This window comes from Callionymus lyra, chromosome 8 (genome assembly GCF_982586985.1).
Source record: "Callionymus lyra chromosome 8, fCalLyr1.hap1.1, whole genome shotgun sequence".
NCBI classification, from domain to species: domain Eukaryota; kingdom Metazoa; phylum Chordata; class Actinopteri; order Syngnathiformes; family Callionymidae; genus Callionymus; species Callionymus lyra.
The window spans coordinates 13783864-13810213 of NC_141825.1; the positions used below are offsets into that span (position 1 = coordinate 13783864).

Genomic DNA, 26350 nt, shown 5'->3' on the forward strand with positions numbered 1-26350 from the left:
TGACAACTAGTACCGCTTTATCTGATGTGTGTACCATAAATACTGCTTCATTCATTAAGAATTTAACATTTCTATGGCATGATGAATCAGAGTGATGAGAAAAACAAAGTCACATTATATACATATCATTTTTATTATGACATTACATCTTATCTCTGTGGATTCACAATAACACATCTTCTATATCTAAGATATATGTGTTCAAATAAACAAACTTTCTTTAAATATTCAGTTCTTAATAAATCAATTATTTCAACAATTAAATAAGATAACAAATGCAGATGTGTTGGCTCAAACCGCCATCATTGGGCCAGATATTTCTCTCAAGCTAATAAACAATTTCTACTATTTTGTAATTGCATTATTCACTGAAAATTGAAAAGATTAAATGTATTATTCGTTATATTGAAATATTTATTTTATTATTTTTCTTTAATGTCTAGTCATTTTCAGTTTTTCACTATACTACCCTCTTTAAATTAATCATATTCATTTTTCTTTTTCCCGTTTCAAACCATTATGTTTTCAATGTTTCTGTTTCTCTAGAGAACATTTTCTCAAACACGATTCTAAATTCTTGTTAAAAAAATCCATAATTTATTTATTACTACAATAATCTTCTTCTAATAATGGAAATCATTGTGTCTTTGTTTGTGTCCTCAATATCTTGTATCAAACTAACTACAATTAATTAATAATAATATTTCATGTCTTATGAAACCATTTTTTCCTCTTTCTTGTGATGACGCTCTACAGCGCTGACATATTGAGCACGGTCCGGATGCTGCGGAAGGAAATACAAATGTTTGATCACATGTAAAAAAAAAACGTTTTCTGCTCAGTCCTTACATTTGGTTTCAAACCTACCTCTTGCCCTGTCTCAACAATTCAACAGCCTGGTTGATCTCTGCCAACGACATGTTGTGTGTGATGAACTCATCCAGCTTCACCTTCTTGTTCATGTAAGCGTCCACCATCTGAGTCACACCATCCTCGCCCTTGAAGCCTTGAAGCCAGCATTAGTAGAGTTAGTGTTGTGGAAGCTTGGTGACGTTTTGTATCAATGTACCTCCGAACATAGAGCCCTTCCATGTTCTTCCATAGATGAGATCCATGGGTCGAGGGTTATTCATTGGCTTCTCTGTCCAGCCAACGATCACACTGACACCCCAGCCGGGCACGCAGGACTTTAACGCGCTCTCCTGAGCACAGAAGATGGATCTGTTAGGAAGGTATCAACGTGAAGAAACATCCAGGGCAGTCCACTATTGAGCTGGTGGATCCTGTCTCCACATCTAAAAAATCAATTCAAAAATATAGGACCACCCATTTCTAGGGGGTAAATACTTTTTTTTAGAGAAGCAAATATGATTTGTAATGTTGTATTCTACACCAGTGTTTCTCAACCTTTTTTAAACCAAGGTTTACAGTTTTTCCATTGAAAAAATCACATGGCACATCACCAGCCAGAAGGATAGAGGTCTATTAACAATAACCCACTTTTTAAATAAACATTAATTCTATTTAAGTGTAGGGTTTGTTGTTATGTATACATTTAGACTATAAAAATAATAATAATAAATATGACTAATTTTATTTATAAGGCGCCTTCCAGGACACACAAGGACACCATAAAACATTATAAAACAATGCAAAATGACAACAGTAAAAAAGATAAGAATTTTAAAGATAATAAAGATTTGTTTGTTTGTTAAGGGGAACAATAAAACAGTGATTACAGTGAATAAGCAAGTTTAAAAAGATTAGAGTTTTAAGTTGAGTTTTAAAAACAGTCAATAGTGTGTCAATACGGCGTCCATACGATCATGTAGGATGTTGAGGTTGTTGAGGGTTTAAAGGTCAGGAGGAGGATTTTTATTAGCGGTTATTAACTAGGAGCTTAGTGTTTTTTTTATTTATTTACTATTTATCGATAAAGTTATATCATCTAGATTGAGTCTAAAATAAAATAAAATAAAACAATTATTTATTTATTTTTTGGAACTGTCGACAAATATGTTTTTGACTACCCTTAAATTTATTTGAAAGAAAAACAATGACATTTTCTTTAAAAGAAAAATCATTTACTTTTCTCAACATCAATACTCAAAATGTAATATCTTGTGATTTTTCCTGGCTTTAAATTATGTCTCAATAATACTTGCAAGACGCAGCAAAGGGGCGGAATAAAAAAAAGGGGATTAGTAGGAATAGAATTCTGATAAATTAATTAGTTTGTCATCAGCAAATAATGGTTTTAAAAAGCGAAGCCAATGTGCAAGTGCCTGAAGCCGAAACCCAACTATTCATCAGTTTTCCTGGTAAAAATAAGGACGGGGTCAACTAAGACACATGTTTGGCCAGTGAGAGTGTAGAGTTAACATAAGTCTCAAGAGCTGTGAACCTAAAAATGTCCCACCATGAGATCCACATTCCCGACACACTCCAGGGAGTAGTCCACCCCCCCTTTGGTCATGGCGGCGATCACTCTGTTGATAGGCATTTTGTGGTCATTTGGATTCACACAGTCCGTGGCTCCCAACTTCTTCGCCGTCTCAAACTTCTCCGGGTTAATGTCGATGGCAATGATTCTCTTGGCTCCGGCAGCCTTGCAGCCCATAACTGCTGCCAAGCCGACAGCCCCGAGTCCAAACACAGCACAGGTCGACCCGGGCTCCACCTGGAGCCGTGAAACATGATCTTAATAACCTCCGGATGACCAACAATCATGTCGGCCGCTAACATACCTTCGCATTATTTACGGCGGCTCCAAACCCTGTGCAGATGCAACACCCGATGAGACAGACTTTCTCCAGGGGAGCGTCGGGGTTGATCTTTGCCACAGCGATCTGATGGACCACCGTGTACTCAGAGAACGTCCCGAGACCCATGAACTGCTTCAGAGGTTTCCCCCGACAGAAAATCCTGGTTTCTCTCTTTACCTTCGGATTGAGGTCCCTAGAGAGATCGAGTATCAAGTCAAAACATTGTTTTCGCTCTCAGTTGGTCATGTCGAGACGCACCAGGACTTCTCACAAATGTTGGTTTTTGTGCTTTTGCAGAAACGGCATTCTCGGCACTGGGACATCAGCAGGGGGATGACTTTGTCTCCTTGAAGACAGAGAAGTTGTTTCAGTTTATTTTTGGTATCTCTGTTGGGTTCAGAAGGCACTAGTCTAAGAGGAAAAAACAAGCTCCTCATCGTACATCTAATGCCAACGTGTATTTGCGACCTTGATTAAAGTTCTACTCTAAGTTCTTGACCAGCTCAGCCTATATTCTCTATTACAAATGTATCCTCATGTTTGAAAGCTTCCACCATCTTTCAGCTCTGGGCGTTGTTAGACTCTGGAATAAGATGTCAAGAATAGGGAACTCCTTCTCTGGGGTTGAGAATTCTTTTCAAATCTAGACCTGACATCAACCAAATATAACCATGTTTGTTTCCATTTAAAAAGAGTTCGCCCTGTTGTTCTTCCACTGTGTTTCTTTGTTAACTGGTCTTCTTCACTTTTCACAGGAAGGTCAACCCACCAGGCTGCAGTTTGGTCACCCCTGGACCGACGCTCTCCACGATCCCAGCCGCCTCATGGCCAAGAACCATGGGATATGTGTTCGCAGGATCGTTCGCAGAAAGGTAGTGCAGGTCTGTCCTGCAGAGCCCGGTCGCCACAATCTAACGAAAGTCAGAGAAGAGTTACTTTTGTAACTAAAGCTTCAATCAAAAAGTCAAAATCATACTTTAACAAATGTCAAAACAAACCTGTGTGAGGTGGAAATCATTTTTCACACTGGAAATGGAAATGTTTTTCTCTGAAGAGCAATAATCAAGTGACATTTGTCCTCGTAGTTGTTAAACGTTGGTATAGCTCACCTTAATACGCACTTCTCCGGCCTGAGGTGGAGCCACCTCGATCTCCTCCATCACCAGAGGACGCCCGGGCTCCCATGCCACCGCCGCCTTACACCTGATGACCTATGGTTTCACATTTGTAGTTAAGATTATATATATATAATGTTACATTACTCTTCTTCTAACACATATATTATAGTTATTATGCGTCTCTAACTCTTTGCTCTGACATATGAGATTTTGAACTGTATTAAACTGGAAAGATATTGTTTATTATTTGATCTTAGATACATTTTTTAGGTATGAATCCCAAAGAATCAGACTGTATTCTAAGGGACAACAAATACTCTTATTAATACTACTTTGTTTATTTGTTTTAATCTCCTCTTTATGTTTTCTTTAAATCAGACATAATTTATTGCATTGTATTCATCATATACGTACAATAATAGTGTTTTCAACTACGGTTTAAATGTAATTAACCAAATTATACTTATTGTGATTGAAAAGGATAAGAAGAACACTTTTTTCTTATTTTTTTTCCATCCACTTTTCATACTTTTATATTTTACTAAACAGAATATTTCATTTGAAACAATAGCTATGTTCTTTTTCTCTTCAGAACAATTAAAAGATGGCTTTAGGAAAATGGAGTAATATTTAAAATTCAACTGGTCATGAATAATAAAGTAATGAAAAAATAATCTTGTTTTTCATAAATCAGCATTTAACTGTGCTTAATTATATACTCATTACAGCTGTGCTATCTTGTTAAAACACAGAAGTTTGTTCTTGGTGTACATGGTGTTTGTTCAGTTAAATGGAGATTTTAAGTAGGTAGTAATTAGTCGTATCCTCGAACAAATGTGCTTTTTACTTATAAAGTCAAAAGAATCATCTGAATGTGAAATCCATGCCCCTGTTTGAATCCATAAAGACTCTTATAACGACAGTTATTTTTGTGATAAAGCATTAACATCCTTTCACTTCTGCATCTTTTCTTTAATTCCTTCCGTCTGTATTTTTTATTTTTATTTTTAAAATCCAGATAACAATGTTGACAATAAGGATCTTAATTTAACGCATTTTTAGAATATTCTAAATGTATCTGATATTTAAATAAAATATCTATCAGTGACCTCACCTTTCTATCCGTGTCCATCATCCTGAAGAGGCTGAGCGAGTGAGACAAGCGACAAGAGTGTGTTTGCTGTTAAGATGATTACAAACTGGAATATCAGGTTTTATTCTAATAAAATTAAATCAGAAGAGAAATAAAGGGCGTGGCCTTCATTTGAAAATGAAGGACTTTGCTCTTAATAGCAGAAGAATGATACTCAATGGAAGAAAGACGTTACAGGATTACATTAAGATCAGTTGGATGTTCAGATCATATTATATACTAAATATCAAAATGATGTAAATTTAAATAGTTTAGCTGTTCTATTCATGTTTAAGATTTTATTTCATGTTTGATGTTGCACAAAGCTAACCAAAAGAAAAAATCCTAATTGGTGGATCACTGATGGTAGCTTTAATTTTTTTTTTTTTTCTGTTCAACAATTTTATAACGTCAGTATGACAGTTACTATAACAGTAAGATACTGCCTCTAGTTTAAGTAAGTAAGTAAGTAAGTAAGTAATATTTGTATATCGATTTTCTAGACCAGGGTCACAAAGTGCTTAAACAATCAAAACAATACCCAATAAAATAGATGATTAAAAGGTCAAGACAACACCGAGAACAACAAAGGAAATGCCTGCACGAATAAAAGCGTCTTAAGATGTTTCTTGAAGGAGTCAGTAGATCATCAAACACAGAGGGAGAGGAAGATCGTTCCAAAGCTTAGGAGCAACAGCCTGGAAGGATTTCTCTCCTCTGGTCCTGAATCGTGTTCAGGAACCATCAGTAGATTCTGATCCACAGACCTCAGAGCCCAAGCTGGGGTGTAAGGCTGGATCAGATCACTGATTTAAGGATGATTCTGACCATGAATAGATATGAAAGTAAGAACCAGAATTTAAAAATGTATCCTGAAAGAAACTGGCAGCCAGTGAAGAGATTGAAGGATCAGGGAAATGTGAGTTCTTCTACTAGATCGGATCAGAATTCTGGCTGCAGAGTTTTGTATTAACTGCAGGCGAGACAGATCCTTCTTGTTTAGACATGAAAACAAACCGTGACAATAGTCCAGAAGACGAGAATTGTATCATGGATTATAAACTCCAGATCATGCTGTGACAACATTTTCCTAAATGTTTACAAATGTAAATTGTAAACCTTATTATTTAACCATGATTATGACTTGTATGCCCTGGAGTGACTAGACATGATTAAACATACAAGAATCTGTCAGTCACAATATAAATGCATCTTATTTCAATTAAAATGGTCATGTTTTTTTTAACATGTGAAATATTGTTAATAACAAAGAGCTCAAACGGACAGCAGGTGGCACTAGTGTTCCCAAACTCACTTGTACAACGTACTAAAAGAAAGGTGTGTTTTCATATGATTCATTGATCCAGTTCATGTGAAAACAGGTCTCACATTCTCTTGCATTGTTTAGGTGTCTTTGACGATTTTATGAGTGAACAAATGTACACAACTTGATTATAAAACATGCATGTGTGACGGGAGCCTTTTTATAATAATGGATGAAAACGTATGCTTAGCTGTAGTAAGTACTGTACTAACTTAAATATACCTCGTGACTTTCATGTATTCAACTTTTGTATCTATAATAATTAGAATTCTGTCCTTAACACAACTTTTTTCTGATGGAAATCTGAAAAAGTGCCCAAAAATGAACCAGCAGCTACCAGTTGAATATAAAAAAAAGTTATTGTTTATTTAAGGGATTTCATTTTTGAATGAATTAGTCAAAGTGAAAGTACATAATCTGTTGCATTAGCATAATTTGATAGCCTCAAGCAGATGTCATGTGTTTATTTAGCAAAACATAAAATTCCATTTTAGTTTAACCCTTGTGTTATATCTGGGTCACGATGAACGACCTCACAGGGCTTCCAGGAATACGTGGAGGTCTTTTCATCATGACCCAGATATAACACAAGGGAATAAAACACTTTCTATGGAAGAAACTTTTTGTTTGGGCTCCACTATCTTGTCCTTCTTCAGCAACTGCTGGACAAGTACTCGATTTAGTCATCCAGTCCTTTAGCTGGTGCTGGACTTTCTCACACGCCTTTGTGCTAATTAACCGGGTCAGTTTAATAGAAAGCAAGTAAGTTAGTTAGAAAGCAAGTAAGCTTTGGGCCAACACTTGATGTAATACACCCAGGTTACCTATCATAACACAGGTTCCATAAATAGTGTGAAGCCCACTGACCACATCTGCAATTGCCCAGCCCAAGAAGAACCTTGCAGATGAACCAAAAAGGGCTTAGCAGTACTTGTAGACCCAGAGTTACAGTAGTTTGTTTGTGTGTATACTTAGTGATTTGTACAGAATCAAAGGGGAGAGAAATCATGTTTTAGTTTGGAATTTATGCAGGTGTGTTTCAAGAAAATAGCAGTAAACCATCAGTAAGATGGACTGCAATAATCTGTGTAATAGACGACAAAACCTTGTGCAGTGAATATATAATAAATTCTTTCTGAATGGTTCATTAATGTGTAGAACCAGAATGAGCCAGCCAGGGAGAGTGATCCACCGAAAAGAGAGTCACCTGGATCAGTATTAGGAGAAGGGGACCTTGATGCTTTACATCGCTCTTCATGACACTACCCTAGTGAAGACGACATATTCTGTATGTCGGTGCAAATACCACTACACCTGAAGGTCAAAGTGTATCTAAAGAACTGTGGAGTGAGATTACTGCCACTGGTTTGAGTTAGTATGTCTTGGTTGTTGTACACTCAAAACTTTTTTTTTTGCATATAAACACTCACTGCTGCGCTCAACCAGTAATACGCGCGCGTTCAACATGTCATACATGCATGCTCTAGCTGTCATACACGCGATCAAGTTCACTGCTCTGCGCTCAACATTTGTCTGCTCACAACACCAGTCTCTACATAAATGCAAGCTAGACGTCTGCCACGAAGACAGCCAATCAGAGACCTGCCGCTTGAAGCCTAATGCTGCCATTGGCTGGACTTCTCCGCTAATCACAGTGAGCTACCTGAGGGAAGAAGGCGGGTCTTGCTGCAACTCATCTTAAGCTAGTTTATTGAAAGAAATTAAAATATTTACTCAAATAGTTTATTAAACATTACGGTAAAAACAAAGTTAAAGTTATATTATTCACAAAGCCGTCATAACGCACATCATATTTCATTATCCACGATCTAAATCATTACCTCATCGATATCCATCCTTCATTTAGACGATGGAAGTCTGGAAACAGAAAATTCGTCCAACTGCTGCAAACCGGGACATGGCAACTTTTGTGACGTTTAGTGAGGGCTCATGGGAAATGTGTTTTCCTGTCTGGCTACACACTACCACTTTAGTCCACTGGCGTCACTTGACTTAAAATCGCATAGAGCTGCTTTAATAAACTAGCTTAAGACGAGTTGCAGCAAGACCCGCCTTCTTCCCTCGGGTAGCTGCCTGTGATTGGTGGAGAAGTGCAGCCAATGGCAGCATTAGGCTTCAAACGGTAGGTCTCTGATTGGCTGTCTTCGTGGCAGACATCTAACTTGCATTTATGTCGAGCGCGCGAAACTCATGTTGTGAGAAGATAAATGTTGAGCGATATGACAGCTACAGTGCGCATGTATGACAATTTGAACGTGCGTGTATGACTGGCTGAACGCGCAGCAGAGTGATTTTGCGCAAAACAAAATGTTTTGAGTGTACAAGAACCAAGACACACTCTCTCAAAACGGTGGCAGTAATCTCACTCCATAATAAACCTGCTCAGTCAGGGTTGGATAACTCAGTCATACAACATAATTGTTTCCAGGAGTCAGATCATTTCACATATGTCCACCTTCTACTCAAAAAGCTTCTTGTTGAACAACCTTCAGGAGTAGTGCAGCATCATGAACCCCCTCCACACAGCCCACTCAGGACCCTGAGACAATAAACACACACAATTCCACACATACTTTACATCAGCCATCAAGGTTGGGGTCACAGAAAGAATGTCTGCTTCATGATTCTCCTACAGGATTTAAAAATGTGTTTGACATTTAAGGCAAAACACCAGTTACAAGAAACTGGTGTCAAATGTGCTTTGCTTATTATTATTATTATTATTATTATTATTATTATTATTATTATTATTATTATTATATGTTTATTTATCTATTACAGTTGCAAATACAACTAGCAAGAGAAAAACAAACAAGCATTAACACCTAATGTAGATAAAATGAAGGGGAATTAATAACCTTCGACCATAAAATCGACCATACAATCCTTTTTCGTAAAATGTATCACAAATCTTGATAGACTAATAACATTGTGGCTTTCAATGCATCTGGGAAACATATTTAAACAAATTTGACTTTTATATACACGTTTGGTAAAGTGTCAAGTAATGCCTTTGCTGCCATCTAGTGGCTAAATTAAGCTAGACATGTACTGTGTGTGTGCAGAAATAGGGGCGGAGCTCAGCGTCGCTCAGTTAACGTTTACGTTACATGAACATGGAGCTGGATGAGCCGGTATATAGTCTGGTTATTCAGATGCTGAGGTTTTAATGCACAACTAGATATATATTGACATGATTGGTTACCACTTTAATTTGATCTCAAAGTTATTTTTTAATATTCTGGGTGGTTGTCATAATGAACTAAACATGTAATTCTCCGTACTATTATTTTGTCTTGAAGGTAAAACATGTCCCAGAGACATACAGATGGCAGTCCCCTCTCCTGTTGGAACTTTGAGAATCATTGTTTTATTGAAATATAGGAAGGATACACAACATACATCTATACCTATTTTATTTTAAGGACTTCAGACTCAATTTTAAAAAAGGGATTTTGCTTTAATTTTGTCCTACTGTTGTGTCTATAATTGTTGAAATAAAAATAACGACGCTGTATTTATTATTGCATAATTATATGCAAAATAAAATCAATAATAAAAATATGACGTTTTCCAAACAAATTACTCACTTACTTACACATAGTTAAACAGGCAATATATTGAGAAATAGCAACTCTCTCTTATTACCAGCAGATGGCAGTGCAGCATTGAACTCCATTAATAAACTGACACCGAGGAGAAAGAGAGCGTGGAGGTGAGAGGTACAGATGACAGGTGGACATTTTAAAAATGCAGGGAGGCGAGAAAAGAGTGAAAGTGTGGGATGAAGGTTTTCCTCTGAGCATCTTCCCCTGCAGCGAAACTCCTCCTGCTAATGACCCACTCAGCTGGTTCTGTCGACAGATGGTGGATGAACTCCAATTATTCCACTCACTCACACACTCATTCACTCACTCACACACTCACTCACTCACTCACACACTCACCCACCCACCCACCCACTCACTCACCCACCCACTCACTCACTCACTCACTCACTCACTCACACACTCACTCACACACTCACTCACTCACTCACTCACTCACACACTCACTCACTCACTCACTCACTCACACACTCACTCACTCACTCACTCACTCACTCACTCACTCACTCACTCACTCACTCACTCACTCACTCACTCACTCACTCACAAACTCACTCACTCACTCACTCACTCACTCACTCACATACACACAAGCAAATGCAAGTGCACACACAGATTCACACAAGCACGAACACACACACGGACACACACAGATTCACACAAGTACACAAACGCGCGCAAATACACACACACAGATTCACACCAGCACAAACACACACACACACACACACACACACACACACACACACACACACACACACACACACACACACACACACACACACACACACACACACACACACACACACACACACACACACCAGCATGAACACAAACCCCTCTTTCATCATAACAGGTGTTTCCTCCGTGGCCTCCAGAGTTCCATCTGGAAGTGCGACGGGGAGGCTCCCGGTGACCTTTGACCTTGTTAGTCCGGCAGGTGTAAAAGTCAGGGCAAAGGTCAGAGGGTCAGTCGCTTCCAGGCCCGCTCACAATGCCATTATCGGGTTCTGTGGCGAAATAAGCACTTGTGTAATTCACTCACACATTTGTCAATAAGCCACTTTATCTGGGAGGGGTTTGATGTGTGTGTGTGCATGTGTGCGAGTGTGTGTGTCTGTGTGAGTGTGTGCGAGTGTGTGTGTAAGAAGAGAATAATCCCAGTAAATCTGTTTAGCTTCTCTGATCCATATTTTGTTGCAGACAGCCTGTGTGGACACACAGCAGCTGTCTCTGAAGCACATGACCCAGAGTGACACACACACACACACACACACACACAGAAACGGCGAGTGTGAAATTAAAGTAGTCTGAGTGTGTTGGGGTCAAGATCGTGTCACAGTGGCATGAGAGGAGGAGGACGCAGCAGTTTTGTGTGGCGGGAGAAGAAGAGCGTGACAGTAGATAATGAGTTCAGACGAGAGGTTATGAACACATGAAACTGCTGCTGCTACAGTGCACTCGCACTTCAACACATCCGTCTTCACTCGTCCACCGACACACTAGGTCATCCGTCCATTCACTCATAAATGAATCAAATAGTCCAGCCACCGTTCATCCATTCATCCGTTCTTTTATTTAACAACACGTTAATCCATCTATCAATTTTTCACTCACTCACTCACTCACTCACTCACTCACACACACACACACACACACATACACACTCACTCACTGACTCACTCACTCACTCACTCACTCACTCACTCACTCACTCACTCACTCACTCACTCACTCACTCACTCACTCACTCACTCACTCACACACACACACACACACACTCACTCACTCACTCACTCACTCACTCACTCACTCACTCACTCACTCACTCACTCACTCACTCACTCACTCACTCACACACACTCCCCCCACACACACACACACTCACTCACTCACTCACTCACTCACTCACTCACTCACTCACTCACTCACTCACTCACACACACACACTTCCATTAATTCTCTCTACTTGTTGACCCGTCTCTTAATGCTAACTTTATTTAATATTTAACAATTCATACACACTTTCATGCGTTTTAACTGACTCATCCATTCATCATTCCATTTCTTCATCCTTCTTTTTACATCCCTTGCAATATCGTTAATGTCTCTCATTGTAAAAAACATTCTTCTCACTATCCATCAACTATACTTCCCGTCCACACGTTCATCTGTCGTTCATCCTTTCATCCTTCCCACCGTCATCCCTCCTTCCTGGTCGGTCATCAGAAAGGGCCTAAAAAAAACCATTATCTAATATTTTTTGAAGTTCTTTTCAACATCGAAAACTGTTGTTTGTAGATAAAAAAAAAGAGGCTGAATCAGTTTCTTAAAAAGAAAGGAATAGTGATAATCTGGATTAATAGACTAATAGATTAATAATTATTTTTAAAGCAAAAACTATTTTGATCTAGAAATGCTTCTTTACTGCTTAAATCTGAAAGATACTTATGAAGTTATTAACGAAAATTACTCTGAGATATTTTGAGCCTCCAGGCGGAGTCGAAATCTCCCTCAGTGGTTACGCTGTGAACGCATCATTCGAATATTCTCCGCTCTGTTGCATTCCGAATCCCCCCCCGGGGAGGTTCAACAAAACATTATCTCACCTCATTGCTACATGCTGCCATTATTTGCACAACCAAAAGTAAAATACATTCTAGTGAAAAAAAGTCCAAATCACACTGGCCACTTAACTGTCACGCTATTTCCTGTACTCAACCGTCATCGGCAAATAGGAATATTTGCCCCGAGTCTTTGAGCACACAACGTTGTTGCCTCGCAGCCCGTGGGAGCCAGAAAAACGTCTCTTAGCATTGTTGTCCGAAGAACAACACTTCTGTTGCTGTTGCTTCAACCAATATTGGCTCTAATGACACCAAATTAGAATAAAACAGAACATTTGTTCATCCTCCAATGTTAAACGATCGTATGTTCTTTGTGTGTTGACTCAAGGAGTTTACTAAAAAATGACCAAACCACCCCCCTACACTTTTTTTTAAGGTAATCTGTGGTGGAGAAAAGAGAGCTAAGCCAAAAGGCAAAAGGTGTGAGAATACCGTTTAGTCTACGTCCCTACCCTCACGTGTCCAGAAGGACAAGATCGTGGGAACAAGCGTCCGAAAATGTGTTCTTTACAAAGGGTGACTAGCTGCTCCCCCACTTCCTGGACACGGATCCGCAGAAGAAGACCAGACAAGATTAGACCAGTAACTGCAATCTTTGTCATTCAATACCCAATGTTTGAAGCCATAGATGAAAGTAAGGAATTAGATCGACCCTCTTTTGGCTCAGCTCTTTCATAACCAGGAAAGAGATCAAGGCTGCCCAAATCGCGCACTTCTGCTATTACACTTAATACTTTGAGTGCACAAGTGCGTCCCAGTGAGCAGTGTGCGAAAATGTAGTGTGCAATGAGTACTTAATTGGCCAGAAAATCGAGTGTGGATCGATGGACACTTTCTACCCGTAACGGCCGCCATCTTAGTGACGTAGATGACGTTAAACGGAAGCTCCGTCACTGACGACGCGTCATCTGAGCAGATACCGGCGTAAATGTCTCGAGAAAACCCTGATTTTTACCACAAACCAACACAAAAACAAAAATAACACAATAGAACACAACTTTATAACTTGTTTTAATTGGCAAAAAGCACTGTCAAGTGTCAACGATGGGGTTTTAACGGCCGGTTGCGATGCGTGATTTGAGACAGTACTACCCTGTCGAAATTTGTGAACTGGGCAAAAATGAGCACTGTCTTAAAGTGTACTGTAAACCAGTGCACTCGGAGAAGTGCGCAATTTGGGACACAGCACTAATGACTAGGGAAGCTGCACATATCCCCAAGATACTGGAACTGCTTTCTCTGGGAACTTTTTATATCAAATTCAGCGATAAATCAACCTAGTGAAGACAGAAGCTCATAGCCTGAGGGAAGCAACAGCATCACATCATCTGCAAAAAATACGTAGTTATCGGGGTCAGCAAATGCTAGAGTCTAACCCTCACTGGAAAATAAATATACAGGAAATTCGGACCAGACTCCGACACCGGTCCTACAGGTCTGAATACCGGGTTATAGAGGACACCTTGTTGTTCATTACACTAAACGTGGAACTAGGTTTAGGTAAAAGGTAAAATGACCACTGGTTCAGAGACTCAGAAAGCTATCAGTGTCGGAAATGATGATATAAAGGTGGTCAATGGAAGGACAAGCAGGAAACTAATACATCTCAGGGACGACCCATGTTAGGATCAAAAATTAGGGAGGCCGGATGGTTTGTGCAATTTTAGATTGGAATTGTTAGAAAAAGAATATCAGAGAAAGGTACGGTATAAAAGGAGAAGAGTAGGGTGACCAGGGGAGTTCATGGTTTTAACAAATTAATATATGAAGACAGGGGGTGCAATGTGGAGCAGTGGGTCGCCTGATGGTTTCACTGAAATGTCTCTTAAATGGCTCTTACTTATACAGCGCTTTCTATGCTTATTCAGCACTCAAACCGCTTTACACTAAGTTACGCATTCACCCGTTCACACACACAATCACACACTGATGGGAGTAGGCTGCGACGCAGCGCCAGCTCAACCATCAGGAGCCATCAGGGTAAAGTGTCTTGCTCGGGGACACAACGCCACAATTTTGTCTGGAACTGGGATTGAACCCGCAACCTCTCCATGAGTCAACCACTCTGAGCTATGACCATGAAAAAAGGTTGAGGGTTTGCTTCCTGGCTTGCTGGGAAAAACTTCCTTTTTCCACTCCGGGAACTCTGGGTTCCGCTCACAGTCCAAAGTCATACAGAGGTTGATTGGGAACATTGGGAAAAATCTCTGTAGGTATTGTTTGGGAATGATTCAATGTCTTTGTGTCTAGCGTCCTGTCCAGGGTGTCCCCCGCCTCTTGCCCGAAGAAGCTGGGAAATGCTCTGCGACCCACATAAGGGAGTAAGTTAAAGAAAATGGATGGACAGATGGATATTTGAAGACAAGGAGGGAAAATATTTCTCTTGTATAGAAGTAGATTTAGTCTCCGGTCCCTCTGTACCCCGCAGCGACGCTTCCTCTCTCTCCACGCCCAGCATTATGTACATTATTTAGATGTCAATAATTTAGTGCGAGATTCAAGAATTCAGAGCTTAACAACAGGTTTCGATCTTCCCCCCCATTAAATATGCATTTGTGAATAAAATATGATTCGTGGCTTTCATTAGCAGCTGAGACCTGTCAAGATTGCCATTTGTTTCCTGACAGGATCGCGGCGACGTGACAGTTCAAACGCTGATTCCTCCTCTTTATCTTGGCAGGTTTTCAATCTTTGCTCTATTTCTGCACACGACGGAGCATTATGTTGTATCCATTGTTTTGTAGATCGGCTTTCATCTCCGGGGTCTTTGTTGTTTTTTCTCTCTCTTCTCCCCCGTTTTTTTTTTTCCTTTGCTCTCGTACAGTCGGAAAAAAGATGGAAGCGAGCGAACGCCGTTTTCCCTCCTCCAGCATCTAATCACCTGTCCACTCGGCATTAAGCACAACACCACTCCTTCTGCTCATCCTCCTCTCTCTCCTCCCCTCCTCCTCCACCTCCTCCTCCCACCGTCTTCACCCCACAGGCCCGTGAATCCTTCCTTTGTTCCTGACATCTGTTTTGTTGGGTGATTAATTGAGATGAGCATGTGGGGTGAAGGCCTGTAGAGGGGGAGCTAAGACCCCCCAGGTGTATGAGTCAGTGTCATGCGTGTGTGTGTGTGTGTGTGTGTGTTGCCACGACTATCCTTGATCTGGTTAGCGAGACCAGACTCCCAGGATCCCCCCCGCCCCCCTCAGGAAGATTAAAATATGAAGATTCGTGAATGTCTTTATGAAGAGAAATCAATGGAAGCTGCTGCTTCTATTCATGTTAATGGATCCTGACAGACAGCTGACGCGAGGAAGAGGCCGGCGACGTGATTAGCAAACATCACAACAAAGTCCTGACTCTCCTCCGTCGTCTTCGCTCATCATCACCCATTAAAATGAAAGAGAGTCGATAAATGTGAGATAAGACTGATGGTTTTCTCCTCTCTCTGATTGATACAGTGAAACAATATTAGAGTCATTAGTAAGATATAGATTTACGTCACGTTTTTTTTATTGTTTGTTTACCTGATGATAATCATGTCTTAAATAGCTTCATATAAGTAGTGTATTTAATCCTTACAAGCATAATTTATGTTAACTTGCTATAACATCCCTTTATAGAGAGATCTATTTTATTTGTATAGTGCTTTTCCAGACCAGGGTCACAAAGCGCTTAAACAATCAAAACAATATTCAGTAAAGTATATACTTTAAAGATCAAGATAAAACTGATAACACAACAGGAGTTCCAGAAAATCAAGGAAAAGCCTGAACAAATAAAAACGTCTTAAGATGTTTCTTGAAGGAGTCAGTAGATCCATCAAGCGCAAAGAGAGAAGATATTAGAGCAACTATTTGACTCCTGAGTATTTTTCAGCACTTCATTTTGACTTTGATTTTGTAAATTTAACAGTTAAACAGTGGCAGGATATGTCAAGAAAAACAAGGGTCAACGGATCTAGCTTTGAAACACACCATTTCCCAATAAAAAAAAAAAAATAAAAACGTTATTTCTTTAAATAAATCCAAAGAGGAAACTAAGCAGTTTAACTTTTGCTATAATAGTATAATGATTATAATGGTATTATAAATTGTATTTTGGTTGTAAATCATTTAATCACCTCATTTAATAAACATATTTATCATTTTTAAATTAAATGTACATATTTATTAGTGTTGTTATTATTTGTTTATTTAATATTTTATTTGTCATTATTCTAGATGCCATTTTGTGTATTCTATTACCTGCAGACAACGACGTAAAGCTGAATTTCATCGTACAGAACCGTCCCGACAACGTTGTACAGCAAACAAAAAGGGATATGATTGTATTCTATACTAATACATTGCAACTTCAATATGGCAAACCCAGTCAGGTTAACTGTAGAACAAAGATACTTTCAATTCAAAATTATTTTTATCTTTTATACGATTATTTATCACTGGCTGATGCAGGCTGACTGTCATGCTGTCGAAATAATGGACATTTATTAAATTAACTTAAATTATGATTAATTATTCTGTGCTTGTTGTCTTTGAGAGTGATGCACATCTACAAGACAGCCTTTAAAAAACGTGCTAAATTACAACAGCATGTTGAAGCTAATATATAAGTCCATAAAATACAAATACTATACGAGTGTGAGCTGCATGTAACCTGTATATATGTTTTTGTTTGACAGTCCTTTGAGTAAAACACTCAGATTTCCTCCAGTTTTCAGTAAATACATATTTGTAGACTCGTTTACTTACTTACTTACTTTTTGTGTGTGTACTTTTCTCTTTTTTGGACAAGACTGTTTGTTTGAATGCACGCTGGTTTATCCTGCCTAACAGTTACATGGAGGTTCTCTAATCACTGTTGCCCCCTGCAGTATTGGAGGAAACAATGCAGGAAGAAATGCTAACAAAATCACAAATGTGTCGCACGAAACAATCTATATTAGATTTGAGAAATAAAAGATTTATAAAAAAATATATCAAAGAAACTTTATTTTTATGTGTCTTCTATTATTAGTACACTTTATATTTAACATTGTATTAATTTAAAACTAGTATATCCTATATGGGATAAAACATGTACTTCATTATCATAGGGCTTGAAAAAAATCTATTGTTCCAAAATTTCTCACAAGGATGTGAAACATGTGAAAAAAAACCCCTTTCAAACTAAAATAAACCAACTTTCATTTGACTATGGAGACACAAGCTGGAATGTAGCTGAGCTAACATCACTGGTGGTGAAGCTGGTGCATTAAACTCTGAGATACAAGTTTCATATTCTGTATGTTAAAAAGAAAGCAAGGTTTAAAAGAAAGGGAGTCCTTTACTTAATACCTAGAGGCTGTTTTGAGTCATGTGTCGGGTCAAAGCTGCCCTAAAGGTTTCTTTAATCCCTTTAAAACAGCTTTAAAAACTCGCTCTCATGCATCATTTGGGTAAATATGTTGTTTTTTTCAAACACAAAACTGACAAATGCCGAAGCCAGAGACAGTGATTTATGATCCAATGGAGGTGAAAGACCGTGATTTATGACGAGTGAAGGCAGAAATCATGGGCAGGAATGGGCACAGCTTTAAAGGTCAGGGTCAAAGGGCGGAGGTCGCAGGGGTGTGTTTAGAGGAGCTGAAAAGTCTCCAGGGTTCTTCTGCTCCTGCGATCGGTTTCTCGGACGAGGAAGAGATTTTATAAGACTGTGTGGCTCCATCGCATGAGCAGTCCTGATGTTTTCTTGTTGTGGTGTCGCTGATTCAGAGCTTCTCTCCGCCACACTCTGGTATTAAATGTCTCCGCGAGCATGCATGGATGTGGAGGGTAGTTTAGTGGCCAGACAGGCACCAGACGGCATTAGTCCGAAGACGCACTGAGGGGGGGTTTCATCTGTTTTTTCCGGCCACTTAAACCATCGTGTATGTTCAAGAGTTGACCACACGGCGAAGTCACACGGGCCAAGAGGCGACTTGAATTTATGCAGTGGTTCTAAAACTGACGTTCCTTGTGGTGAAATATGCTCAACAGCACCGTGATGATTGTTAACGGCTACATTACACAGATCATGCTTTAAGAAAAGAGCTTTTCTTAAGATGTTTTTGGATCATCCTAATGACATGGTATTTTATAAACTCTTAAATATGTGTTAAGATGTATTTGAAAGGATCAAAACGGCTAATTAAACTTTTTCATTATGTCATTATATATATATAATTGTTAAAAAAATGTATGTCCCTTTTTTACTATTTAATAAAATTGACATTTTAATTCCATATAGTAAGTAGTGTATGGATATAACAAATACACAACTTAATTACTTTCTCAAGCAGGTACACAGCTGGATGACTTATTTGATCATTTTTGGTAGATTATAAATTTATTTTTATTTTTTTTCCCACCAGTAATTGTGAAGAAAAATGTATTTCAAACTGAAGGGTACACATCGCAGGGGAGAAACTCATGGTCAGGGGGCCAAATTTGTCCCGACAATTCACTATCAGTGGCCCACTGGGTCAAGATCTAAAAAGACCAAGGTTCATGTGGATGTGGTTACTTTTTAAGACAAAAGTATAATTTTCTGAAACAAATTTGCAAAATGATCACTGAAAAGAAAGAATTATTTCCTGAAACAAATTTGCAAAATTATCGCTGAAATAAAAATATTATTTCCTGAAACAAATTTACAAAATTATCACTAAAACAAAAGTATAATTTCCTGAAACAAAATACAAAATTATCACTAAAACAAAAGTATAATTTACTGAAACAAAATACAAAATGATCGCTAAAAAAAAGGATAATTTCCTAAAATAAATGTAAAAATTATCGCTGAAATAAAAGTATAATTTCCTGAAATAAAATACAAATTTTTCTCTGAAACAAAAGTATAATTTCCTGAAACAAATGTAAAAAAAATGATCTGAAACAAAAGTATAATTTCCTGAAACAAATTTACAAAATGATCACTGAAACAAAAGTATAATTTCCTAGAACAGTGATTATGGATGTCAACTATACTTGAGATTAAAATCGATGTTGAAGGAAAGGAATTTGATGAGAGAATTTTGAGTATAACAAACAGAGAACATTTTGATAGATCAACGCTCAACGCTAGGTGTTTATACATTTCGTTGCGGCTAAAATATTATTATTACCTAGTGTGGTAGAGTTTGACGCTCCTGGTATTCGTGAGAGCTCTGCTAGCTGAAGCTAACATCTTTGTAACACGTTGTATCTTTGAATCCTTTAAAGCTAACAGTCTCTCCAGACGCCCGACCATCCCTGCGGTGAGTCCAGAATTTCCAGATGAATAACAAATTTACTATGGATAGCAAAGATCTAGGGAGTCAAATGAACTTTGTTGGTAGACTAAGAAGATGCTAGAAGATGTAGTCTGGATTCATTGGCAGAAGATAATCTAACATCATGGGATGTATCTGGAATCATCGGCAGAAGATAATATAGCATCATGGGATATATCTGGATTCATTGGCAGAAGATAATCTAACATCATGGGATGTAGTCTGGATTCATTGGCAGAAGATAATCTAACATCATGGGATGTAGTCTGGATTCATTGGCAGAAGATAATCTAGCATCATGGGATGTAGTCTGGATTCATTGGCAGAAGATAATCTAAAATCATGGGATGTATCTGGAATCATTGGCAGAAGATTATCTAGCATCATGGGATATATCTGGATTCATTGGCAGAAGATAATCTAACATCATGGGATGTAGTCTGGATTCATTGGCAGAAGATAATATAGCATCATGGGATGTATCTGGATTCATTGGCAGAAGATAATCTAAAATCATGGGATGTATCTGGAATCATTGGCAGAAGATAATCTAGCATCATGGGATATATCTGGATTCATTGGCAGAAGATAATCTAACATCATGGGATGTAGTCTGGATTCATTGGCAGAAGATAATCTAGCATCATGGGATGTATCTGGATTCATTGGCAGAAGATAATCTAAAATCATGGGATGTATCTGGAATCATTGGCAGAAGATAATCTAGCATCATGGGATATATCTGGATTCATTGGCAGAAGATAATCTAAAATCATGGGATGTATCTGGAATCATCGGCAGAAGATAATATAGCATCATGGGATATATCTGGATTCATTGGCAGAAGATAATCTAAAATCATGGGATGTATCTGGATTCATTGGCAGAAGATAATCTAACATCATGGGATGTAGTCTGGATTCATTGGCAGAAGATAATCTAACATCATGGAATGTATCTGGAATCATCGGCAGAAGATAATATAGCATCATGGGATATATCTGGATTCATTGGCAGAAGATAATCTAACATCATGGGATGTAGTCTGGATTCATTGGCAGAAGATAATCTAGCATCATGGGATGTATCTGGATTCATTGGCAGAAGATAATCTAACATCATGGGATATATCTGGATTCATCGGCAGAAGATAATCTAACATCATGGGATGTAGTCTGGATTCATTGGCAGAAGATAATCTAAAATCATGGGATGTATCTGGAATCATTGGCAGAAGATAATATAGCATCGTATCTGGAACCATTGGCAGAAGATAATCTAGCATCATGGGATGTAGTCTGGATTCATTGGCAGAAGATAATCTAGCATCGTATCTGGAATCCTTCACCATCTAGCTTGAGAGTCGAGGTCAGCTCCGGTCCCTGTTCTGACCGTGACAGGCCCGGTTCCTGGTCCTACTGCTGCCAGTGTCGTCTCCTGCTGCTGAACACACGGCCGGCGCAGAGACCAGCAGAAAAAAAAACCTCTCCTTCCCTCTGTGTGTTCCGTACGTCTAATGACCTCCACTGACAATTATATCTGATCCAACACAGCATCCGAGCCCCTCCACCCTCCGCCGATGATTCCCCGCCGCATCCTCGCGTCTCATCTCGTCTTCTCGCTCGCTTTTAATCTTCACTTCCCTCTGCTGACGCCGGCGCTCTGTCGTCTCCAGTCGTCTCCACGTCCAGGAACGACAAACATCTTCAGCGGCGCTCTTGTCAACACGTGCTCTCTCTTGAGAGAGAGAGAGAGTGAAGTCAGAGTGACTTCGGTAATGAGGCTCACTCACTTTGGGGTCGCTGACCTCAAGAGGTGGGTGGGTTGGTGGGGGGTGTTGGAATAATAGCAATAAAAATGATTAGCAAGATGGTGGAGGTCTGTCTCTTTTATTCCTCGCTCTCCTCCTCTTATTTGTCATCTTGTCAGGGGGGCGACGTGGGGGGGGTGGGGGTGTTTAAGTGCTGATGGCAGCCCCTGGTTGCTGCTGGGACCGAGGTGTCAGCTCTTGTTCTGCCGCAGCACGAATCCGACAGGCCCGATGATGGAAGGACGGCGAAGCCTCGTCTTCTTCTTCTGTGGTGTCACACGCCGGAGTGCGAACAAGAGTTCTGAGCGACCCGGCGTCCCCCCCCCCCCCCTCCACCTCCCGTCTCTGCTCAATTGAGTTATACGGCTCCCTCGGTGACAGGCATTCCCTCACGTTTCCCCTGACGATGGGGTCGGAGGTCGGCGCTCGTTATTGGCCGTCGTCTGTAATCATCACCGACGGTGCCGTGTTCGTCGGCCCTCCGCCTCCTCCTCTCTTGACCTTACGGACCCCCCGCTTCTGTGCGGCGGAGCGTGACCCTTTAGGGGCCGGATAAAAAAAAAAAAGGGCCCCCGAAACGACTCCAAGTGGAGGTCGGCGAGTGTTTACAGAGCGTTAATGTGTGTGTGTGTGTGTGTGAGGAAAAGGTGAAAAGGGCACCGACAAGGAAGAAGGCAGTACAGTAGACCTCAGTAAACAGGGCGATAGTGAACCCACAGCCCACCTATTCCCCTGTAACTATGACCCCTTGACTCTACGACACACACTTTCTCACTCATGCACACACTTTACACACACACACACACACACGCTGTCACTCAGCGCTCCTCCAGCCTCGACGCTTGTTTTATCTCGTCTCTCCAATCCTCTGTCAGTTTGTGGTCGGCTGGTGTTTCACAACCGCTCAAACATCTGCTCATCACAGTTATGGTGTGTTAATGTGTTCAAGTGTGTTGGTTTTTTCTGGGTGTTTGGTGTGTGTTCACAGATACATGACTTTGTATTTGGTCACTCTGTGAAGTCAGAGCCATTTCAATGGTAGTAGATCAGTGCTATCAGAATATTGAATTTTAAATGATGAAACTTGGTGGAATGTAGTTTTTTTTAATGAATCAATTGTTTATTATTATTGTTGTTATTATTATTATTGTTAGTATTATTATTATTGTGTTTTTTGTTGTTATTATTATTATTATTATTATTATTATTATATAAGCTTTCTTTGGTTTATGTAATTAAAAAACAAGAAGAATATTTTCAAAATCAATTAATTATTTTACACATAGAGTTTCATGTTCTTATTCAAATAATTAAACAATATAATTGCTCTGAATTCAATTTTTATTTTATTTAATAGCCTTTTAAATTTGATATAAAATTGTTGGTATAACATTACCACCAGGCAATACCAAAAGGTGAACATTGAATTTTAAAATGTTAAACCATTAAATATACAACCTACATCCATTTCAATTTACATCTGTTTGAAAATATACACATTATAAAATACCATAAATATATTTTACTCTTTTCATTGTGTCATTTCCATGGACAAATGTATCTTTATCAACTCATTTCAAAAACAAGGATTTATTTTTTTTCCTCATAACAACGTTAATATTTTGACGTCAGAAATTATGGTTTTGTAATGTTATATTATATATTTACAGAATCTAGAGATGGTAATTATCACTTAAGAATGTCTGCGGCTACTAGATAAGCTAGAAATTACACCGTTTAGTTCAACATTTACTTCACTTTACAATACAGTTCAAGAAACATTTTTTTCCTTTTTATTAATTGCTGCAGCGACTTAAAGGGAATTCTGAAATAGACTGGAGCATTACATGTGAACGAGTGTGTGTTCAATTTGTTGAGTGAATTCATTTTATAATTATTGTGTGTGTGTAAGTGTGTAGAAAGCCTCAGTATTAGCAATAAAGTATATTTTTTTGCAATGTCAAATAAATGAGGAAGCAACACAAATCAACAGGGCGGTGGAGAGGTCAAGTTCCCTAAAATGGTCTCCCGTAGCACACCACGAGATGAAGATAGGGAGGAGAAGATGTGTGTTGTGTGTTGTGTGTTGTGTGTGTGTGTGTGTGTGTTGAGTGGCTCCACATGATTGTGATGGAGGAGTCGATGGGACGTTACCTCTTCAGGATGTGGCTGTAATTGATGGAGAGCTCGGCTAACTGGATGTGTCAGACACATGAGGCCTGCCTAATCAATGGGAGCATGTGACCGGTTTCTGAGCAGTGTGTGTGTGTGTGTGTGTGTGTGTGTGTGTGTGTGTGTGTGTGTGTCGTTCAAATCGATGTACACAATAATACGTCTGCCATCCAGCTGACGGTTGATTTTCAAGACTGGCACTCGAGGAACGACGGATGAAGAGGAGGAGCTCTGAATGAAACAGATGCTTTAGGGCAGATTTCATGCCTTGCTCGCAGCGACGCACACTTTCAAACACACACAGGGACACACACCCTTTCCACCTCTTCTCTCTTCCTTCCTTCCTTCTTCTCTCTCTCTCTCTCTCTCCCATGATGAATCAGCTGTCACTCAGGCACCGGTCCAATCTACTGATAATGAGAAGTGCATCAAAACCTCTCGCCTGTCTTCTCACTCTCTCCCCCGTCTCTCTCTCTCTCTCTCTCTCTCTCTCTCTCTCTCTCTCTCTCTCTCTCTTTCACGCCGTCTAAATAATCCCCTCTTCATATTTATCACTGACACACACCAACAAAACAGACACATCGACACACACACACACGTGCCATGCACTCATTCATCCCTTCTCACTCGTCCGTCTTGAATCCTCCTCCTCTTCCTTGTTCCCTCCACTCCTCCTCATCCTCCCCCTCTTCCTCACCCTCCTCCTCCTCCTCCTCCTCCTCCTCCTCCTCCCTTGTGCCTGCTGAGCTGATCAGTCAGTAGTGGGACTGGAGCAATAGAAGGAGGATAAAGCCAGAAAAGAGAGCAGAGAAACACATCATTATACCGCAAATGAGCAAGAGGCCGCTGAATGAATAACAAGGAAGGGATTACAAAGCTCCAGACTGAGAAGAAGGAAAAACGCCAGGTGAAGACTCTCTCTCTCTCTCTCTCGATCTCTCTCTCTCTCTCTCTCTCTCTCTCTCCTCTCGTTCTCTCACTCCCTCCCCCTCTCTTTCTGTCACCCTCTCAACTCTTTCAGTGGCTCTTCCTTTCCCAGACGAGCCTCTTAGTGAATGATGGCATGACCACACTCTCAGCCAGTGGACTATTCTCCCTTTTTCTTTTCTCCCTCACTCTGCGTGGTCGCAGGTTCACTAGGGCAGCAAGGGCGCTGACCTCTAACCCCTCACCACCCCGACCCCTCGACACCCTGCAGGGGCCACAGCCGGAGCCGGGAGCCGTCTGATGACTGACCTCCGGCTCTTGAACCGGACAGCCTCCGTCACCCGGTGACCTCCGCTCTGATCCTCCCTGTCATGTTTGGACTAAAGACTCCACGCTTCTACCTGCCAGGTGAGTCCTTTTCGCCGTCTCTCATGGGTGTGTGACGTGTTGGCATCACTTCATGTCAATCATCCTTCTTAAACATTCTTCAATCGCTTGCTTTGGTCCATTCTTCTTAAAACATAACATTTTAAATTCTTCTTTTTGATCTTAAAAGACAACACGTTGACCAACTCTTTACATTTTCTGAGAATCATTTCACGTTGCTATACGACTCAGAAAAGTCATCTTTTCACAAAGCACAAAAATGAAGTGCATTATGTGTGTCCAGTTGTCGAAATATCTATAGTATCTTGGTTTTATTTTGTGTTATTGTTTGTTGGAATTACGTTAAAAGGTAATCGCTACAGAAGTTGACTTTTGGTATCATTCAGTTTGATGATGATGTACTGATGCGGTTCTTTGGATTCCTCTGTTAGATTTAAGTAAAGTTGCAAAGGAAATGTGTATTTTATTATTTATTATTGTTGGTCGTAGTTTCCATTTGTAAATACTTTCATTTTATTTCATGACAAGGAGGAAAAGGAGTGAATTGAAATTTTTTAAATGCAAAAAAAAAGGAAATCTGACACTAGAAACATTGAAACTTTTGCATGGCTTTGTTCAGTTATTTTGTTGTTTTACAAATATATATTATATATATATAATATATTATTTGTCTGTTAGTCGGTCTCTTTGTCAGTCCAACTCTTCCTCTGCCTGTATAGATAGATTGACAGAACTTTATTGATCCCTCTGAAGGTCCCTCTGTCTTTGTATCTATCTGTCTGTCTATCTGCGTTATTGTTTTCTGATTTAGCAAAGTTAACGCTAAGCTAGTTTTCTGTTATAGCAAACCAAAGCTAATGCTAAGCTAGTTTTCTGTTTTAGCAAACCAAAGCTAACGCTAAGCTAGTTTTCTGTTATAGCAAACCAAAGCTAATGCTAAGCTATTTTTCTGTTTTAGCAAACCAAAGCTAACGCTAAGCTAGTTTTCTGTTTTAGCAAACCAAAGCTAATGCTAAGCTAGTTTTCTGTTTTAGCTAACCGAAGCTAATGCTAAGCTAGTTTTCTGTTTAAGCAAACCAAAGCTAACGCTATGATAGATTTCTGTTTTAGCAAACCAAAGCTAATGCTAAGCTAGTTTTCTGTTTTAGCAAACCAAAGCTAACGTTAAGATAGTCTT

General features: G+C 39.5%; 2 protein-coding genes across 2 annotated transcripts in view; one reads left to right on the plus strand and one right to left on the minus strand.

Moving 5' to 3' along the window:
• Positions 1–112: 112 nt before the first annotated feature.
• On the minus strand, positions 113–5031 carry LOC148073737 (alcohol dehydrogenase 1-like). The gene is made up of 9 exons (XM_087796789.1): positions 4998–5031; positions 3875–3976; positions 3535–3676; positions 3024–3111; positions 2748–2958; positions 2420–2680; positions 1070–1202; positions 868–1006; positions 113–784 (listed from the first exon to the last, which is right to left on the minus strand). Exons 1-9 carry the CDS (start codon positions 5016–5018, stop codon positions 751–753), a joined length of 1131 nt encoding a protein of 376 aa, XP_087652915.1. The 5' UTR covers positions 5019–5031; the 3' UTR covers positions 113–750.
• A 19908-nt stretch (positions 5032–24939) lies between these two features.
• LOC148073738 (genetic suppressor element 1-like) overlaps positions 24940–26350 on the plus strand; it is a 46076-nt gene continuing 44665 nt past the window's right edge. Inside the window, exon 1 of the mRNA XM_087797107.1 lies at positions 24940–25194. Coding sequence (XP_087653233.1) covers positions 25158–25194 — 37 coding nt within the window. The 5' untranslated portion in view covers positions 24940–25157. The remainder of the gene's footprint in view (positions 25195–26350) is intronic.

Excerpts from the sequence above, each read along its gene's own strand:
- LOC148073737 (XM_087796789.1), bottom strand. The coding sequence starts at position 5,018 with ATGATGGACACGGATAGAAAG. Across the intron at positions 3,112-3,534 it reads GGTGACCAAACTGCAGCCTG|GAGACAAAGTCATCCCCCTG; the intron begins GTGGGTTGACCT and ends TCTGTCTTCAAG. Across the intron at positions 1,203-2,419 it reads TCGGGAATGTGGATCTCATG|GAGAGCGCGTTAAAGTCCTG; the intron begins GTGGGACATTTT and ends TTCTGTGCTCAG.